The sequence below is a fragment of the Sinocyclocheilus rhinocerous genome, unplaced genomic scaffold (genome assembly GCF_001515625.1).
Source record: "Sinocyclocheilus rhinocerous isolate Xijiao unplaced genomic scaffold, SAMN03320098_v1.1 scaffold3214, whole genome shotgun sequence".
NCBI classification, from domain to species: domain Eukaryota; kingdom Metazoa; phylum Chordata; class Actinopteri; order Cypriniformes; family Cyprinidae; genus Sinocyclocheilus; species Sinocyclocheilus rhinocerous.
The window spans coordinates 216,555-222,646 of record NW_015636927.1 but is presented as its reverse complement, the minus strand read 5'-3'; the positions used below and the strand labels follow the sequence as shown (position 1 = coordinate 222,646).

Below are 6,092 nucleotides of genomic sequence, written 5' to 3'. Positions count from 1 at the left end.
ATTCACAGATGAATAGAAAGTTCAAAAGAACAGCATTTATTTGAAATAGAAATCTTTTCTAACATTATAAATGTCTTTACTGTCACTTTTGATCAATTTAATGCAGCCTTGATGAATAAAAATATTAATTTCTATAATTTATTTTGTATGATGTCACAAAAGCTTTTCTGCTCTTTGATCTTTGATCTTTGGATCTTTCTATTCATCAAAGAACCCTGAAAAAATTATACTCAACTGTTTTCAACATAATAATAATAATATTAATAATAATAATCAGAAATGGAACATTAGTGTAGATGAGCTTAAAATGACCAAATCTGAACTAAAAACCTCTTTCAAGGTGGTTCCCAGCTATAGGATCATTACCTGTTTCTGCAGGTTGTTGATCTGCAGCGACTGAGACTCCAGTCTGAGTTTAGTTCCCGCCAGCTCTTCTCTCGTCGACGAGGCGAAGTCGCTGTTCTTCACCGCCGCCTGCTTGGCATTCTCCAGCTGCAAGAGATCAACGCAGAGCACTGAGAACCTGGAAACCAGCTTGTTCTGTGAAATGACTGACACATTGCTGAGGTACCATGACAGACAGACGTGACGGACTCAAGCACTTCCTGTGCGTCCAGGTCGCAGCAGCCACTTCCTGTCGCTCAAATCCCTGAACTACAGTTTTCCTGCACCTCAGCTGAGAGAAACTGCAGACTACCTCGCTCTGAGAGACAGACGGATAAATGTACATCTCTGACTGCTGGAAAAGCCTCTTTAACCCTTAAATCGCATTAGACTCTTCCCGGGTCATTTTTGACCCGAGCTTATTAAACAGTCATAACTTCATATTTTTCAACGAACACCATATTGTATTTGTATCATTAACTTCTCATTAATGAGTGAAAGTGCAAAAATGTCAAACCTCTGAATGCTACCCTGTTTTACTATGCTGCTACTACATTTTAACCCCTTGTTGTCCATTTAAAAAAAATTGACAAATTCTATGAAATTTCAAAATTTACAAGAACTATCGCAAAACAACTGTGACGTGAGATACATAATCTTTTTTTGCAGTATTCCTGAGAAATGTTATTTCAATATCTAAATTATATGAAATTTATAAGAACAGATAAACTGATAATTATCAGTATTAATGAATTAAATTGATCAAAAACTGTACATATTCTTTTTTCTAACAAAACAACATCAAAGCAACAAATGTCACTCTGGAATGTTTTCAAATTAAATAGATTTATTTCAGTTGCATGAAGTTTCACCTTCGGATGAAAAGACGATCGACCGTGCTTCATCAATAGGTGGCAGCTTTCAAATTTAGACTATTTGTTCTTTGTACTTTTGACCTACATCGTGTAGTTCATTAGATAGAGTTAATTTGTCATGTCAGTTACATCTTTTGTCGGTTTACGGTGTTTTTGTGCATGCCGAGCATATTTAAATTTACCATCAAAAATCCTAGAAGTGTGGGTGACATTCGGGAAAGAGGCTAAATGTATTTTACAGAAGTAATTCAAGACAAATCTAACTAATACATGTGTAAAACGAACAAAAAAGCAGCATAATTTCACGTGTAAAGCCACAGTTCACTTCTGGGTCAAAACTGACCCGAATGCAAAACGTGTAATGATTTAGTTTAAAATAATTGTAAAAATCTGGAAAAAATAAGTGTATTTTGATAGTCTTACTCCATATGCAAAAAAACGGTTTCCCGTACTAAAAGCTATTAACTTTTAAATTTTTTAAATGAACCGCTTCCGGGTCAAAACCGACCCGAATTCCAAAGATGTAACAATTTACTTTAAATGGTTATATATCTTAAAAACTATTTAAAAAATCTGAAAAAAATAAATGATGCATATTTTGGTAGTCTTAATCCATATGCATTTATTTTTTTCCCGTACATTTTTATGTAACCCTTTTTGGGGTCAAAACTGACCCGAATTCCAAAGATGTAACAATTTAGTTTATATGGTTATACCTCTTAAAAAATATTTTTTTTAAATCTGGAAAAAAAAAAAAAAGAAAAAAAAAATTATAAAATGTATTTTGGTAGCCTTAATCCATATACAATTTTTTTTCCCGTACTAAAAACTATGGATTTTTTTTAGACATTAAGCACCGCTTCTGGCTCCAAAGATGTAACAATTTAGTTTAAATGGTTATACCTCTTAAAACTTATTTTTTAAAATCTGGAAAAAAATTAAAATAAAACATTAATAAATAAAATTTATTTTGATAGTCTTAATCCATATGCAGAGTTTTTCTCCATACTCAAAACTATGGATTTTTTTAGAAATGATGAACCGCTTCCCAGTCAAAACTGATCTGAACTCCAGAAATGTAACAATTCAGTTCACATGGCTATATACCTTAAGAAATATTTTTTTAAATCTGGAAAAAAAAAAGAAGTGTATTTTGATAGTTTAAATCCATATACAACATTTTCCCTGTACTAAAAACTATGGATTTTTTTTAGAAATGATGAGCTGCTTCAGAGTGAAACTGAATTGAATGCGATAGAAGGGTTAAGCTGGTTAACGCTTGATTTTGTGCATTGCTGCTGCATTACGAAACGCATCAGAAAATTCATAAAACTGCAAAGAAATAAGCATATATGGCCTTTCCTCCAGTCAGTTTTCATCTGAAGAGAAGGGGAATTTGCTGAACATGTGGTTTATAGTCTCATACACATCCGCTTTAAAAGCACCAGCATCTGGAGGAAACTGAGGAAAGTATTTGGGATTTTGGGCAGCTTGTCTCTTCTATTCTGCCAAGGAAGGGAGCAAAGCTGTTTTTATTTCTGCTCTCGCAGTCTGTTTTGCAGTTTCACTGGCTGCTGCTCAATGCTGCTCAGTGCTGGTCAGATACAGTGTAACATGCACACATGAACACTAGCCAGCTGATAGAAAGCTAGTAAGACATGTACTGCATTACTGACTGACAGCGTGTTTTACGAGTGTGCACACTAGAAAAGTGCCGGGTGACTCGTGCAGGGGCAGAGAAGAAAGGAGATTGTCATGCAAAAATATATTATGACTAAAATAAAATAAAATTGAGAAGTAATTATATATTATATATAATTATCAACACACACACACATATATATTTGTATACACACACAGACATATACACACATACATAACAATACTTTTTTTTTTTAATTTGCTGTAATTGTATATATAATAAAATTACAAATATAAAAATATAAACGTAAGCAGGCCTTGGGAGAAAATACTTTTTAGATTATAAATAAAATGAATGAGCGTTTCTGAACAAAACGTTCAGGTGAGAACAGAAGCAGACGGTTGTACCTTAGCGGCGAAGGTTTTCTGCAGCTCCTCTTTGTACTGCTGGATTTGAGCTTCATGTTCCTCTCGGAGCTGCTTCAGGGCTTCGGCTAGTTTCCCCTCGAACTCCTTCTGTCTGCCGCTGTCCAGCTCCACCAGCCGGCTCTCGTGACGACTGCGCATCTCACGCACCTCCTGCACACACACAGCAGCAGCAGCAGCAGCAGCGCAGACGCAGTCAGAGCCCTGTCTGTGCTAACCAGCATCTAGAACTAGAACACAGCAGAAACCTGTTCACTGAGATGCTTCTGGAAGTCCAGCTGCTCCTGAAGCGTCTGGAGCTGGTTCTCAGCGTCCACGCGCCGCAGCATCTCCGAGTTCAGCTGGGCTTTGAGGTTCTGCAGCCCAGACTCCAGCTGTAAGGCAGAGGAAGAGTTTACTTGCTTTACTTCATTGGGTTCAAGGTTTGGAAACGACTGCACATTATAACAACTCAAGCTGGGCAGGACTTATACTCGTTCCTATCAGTCAACTTTTAGTCACACAGTGGGCTGACGTACACAAAAAAAATAAAATAAATAAATAAACAATTACTAAAACTAACTAAAGTTAAAATGAAAAGACAAAACATTTAAAAAATATATAAAAATATATAAAAAAAAAAAAAAATAAATAAACAATTACTAAAACTAACTAAAGTTAAAATGAAAAGACAAAACATTTAAAAAATATATAAAAATATATAAAAACAGAAAAATATATTAAAATATAAAAATAAAGTTTTAATTTATTTTCACATTTATTACTGTTAAAATAAAACCATACAAAAAAAAAAAAAAAACTTGCGTTACTTGAAACAAAACTTTAGCAGAAATAAAATAAACAAATCTTTATTTATCTATCTATCTATAAATATATATCTATATGTATGTATCTATCTAGATAAAATATAGAAATATTTATCTATCTAGTTGCCAAGGCAACATTTCTCATTTTTACAGTGTAATGCACAAAACCAACAAACTAAAACTGGAATGAAAATTAACAACTATTTAGACAAAAAAAAAAAAAACTAAATATAAAATATATAAATAATAAAGTTTAATATATTGTCAGTAACAAACTAAAACCATAAATTATTTTCATGACTTGAAATAAAACTATAACTGAAATAAAATATATTTTAGTTAGTTGCCAAAGCAATATTTCTCAGTGTAACTTGATGTACAAAAATTAACTAACTGAAATAAAATTCATATAAAATACATAAGACAAAAACACACAAAATTATTAAAACTAGTTAAAATGAAAAGACAAAAAAAAAAAAAAACTATATAAAAAATGTTTCAATTTATTTTTGTTAAACTAAATCCATAAAAAACATTTATTACTTAAAAAAACAACAACAAAAAAAAAACAAAAAAAAAAACAACTTTATTTTAGCTCATTGCCAAGGAAACATTTCTCATTTTGATTGGATGTACTAAAATAACATTATTAAACATTAAAAGAAAAGATATAAAAATAAAAGCTTATTCATAAGATGATTAATAAAATTCACAAAATATTAATAAAAAGTAGAATAGTCTCACAAATGAGTAAAACAACACTGATCTCCATCACAGTGCAGGATAACTGAAGTCATGTGATCCACGATTACTGACACAGGCCTGAAGCACTGCGGCCCGTTCTTCGTACGTCGCTAACTCTGTTAGCTGGATTTAATTGTTGATGATTTGGCCTGATCTTGGATTGTTTGGTTCTTCGACGCTCATCCCGGAGTTGCTGTCATAGCAACAGGTCTGTAAGCTTAAACCTGCTCGGGAGCAGCTTATTTCATGTAAACAAGATTAGATTGCATCTTTTTAAGCAGAATTGATACTTAAAATCTGTCCCAGCCATCGCTACTTTATTACAAGAGTACCCTACTAATCCAGGGACAATAATTTAAAATAATAATCATTTAAAAATGTATTTAAAGATAATATAATCATGTTGTGTAGTCTTTAATACTATAGACACAGCCAGTTTTACTCACTGAAAGATTTATTCGTCATAAAATTACTACTTCATAATTGTATTCGAGTCTTACACACATGCTATACAGATAATGTAGAGTCGTGCATTAATGCGGTCACGTAACAAATCTGCTTCCAAGATAAAATGACATGAATTGCTAATTGATCCCATAAAATATCGAGATATAATTTTCTGTCAATATCGCACACCCCTAAACTAAACCCATTCGATTTTAGCCGTCTAAATTTACTGTAGATTTAGTCGACTAAAATCTTATGATATTTAGTCGACTAAAACTAGACAAAAACTAAAAACAACTCAGATGACTAAAATATGACTAAAACTAAATGGCATTGTAGTCAAAAGACTATGACTAAAACTAAATGAAAGTTTGCGGTCAAAACTAACACTGCACTGAGAGCAATCAGCAGCAACAACGCAGCCGGAAGAAACACGCTTTTAAAAAAAAACGCTATGCTTTCAGTTTTTCTTATTTGTGTTATTTTCTCCTTAAGGTGAATCACATGTTGTATCTCTCATTTTTAAGCTAGTTTTGATTCAAACAAAACTAATTTATAATATATAAATAGTGTAAATGTTAAAAAAAAAAAATAATGATGATAAAATTATTTAAAAAGCAGTGAAAAAACAACAACAGAACTGTAGTCAAAAAGTCTATAAAAACTAGTTTTATACTAACTGGTAATTAGGTTAAAGTAGTAGTAATAATAATAATAATTATTATTATTATTATTATTATTAGTAGTATTAAATTTAATTATTCTATAA

General features: G+C 32.1%; 1 protein-coding gene across 1 annotated transcript in view; it reads right to left on the bottom strand.

Moving 5' to 3' along the window:
* Nucleotides 1–6,092, bottom strand: part of lmnl3 (lamin L3) — a 15,613-nt gene that overhangs the window by 7,114 nt on the left and 2,407 nt on the right. Inside the window, exons 2-4 of the mRNA XM_016563031.1 lie at nucleotides 3,575–3,782; nucleotides 3,309–3,479; nucleotides 367–492 (exon numbers count right to left, since the gene is read on the bottom strand). Coding sequence (XP_016418517.1) covers nucleotides 367–492; nucleotides 3,309–3,479; nucleotides 3,575–3,782 — 505 coding nt within the window. The remainder of the gene's footprint in view (nucleotides 1–366; nucleotides 493–3,308; nucleotides 3,480–3,574; nucleotides 3,783–6,092) is intronic.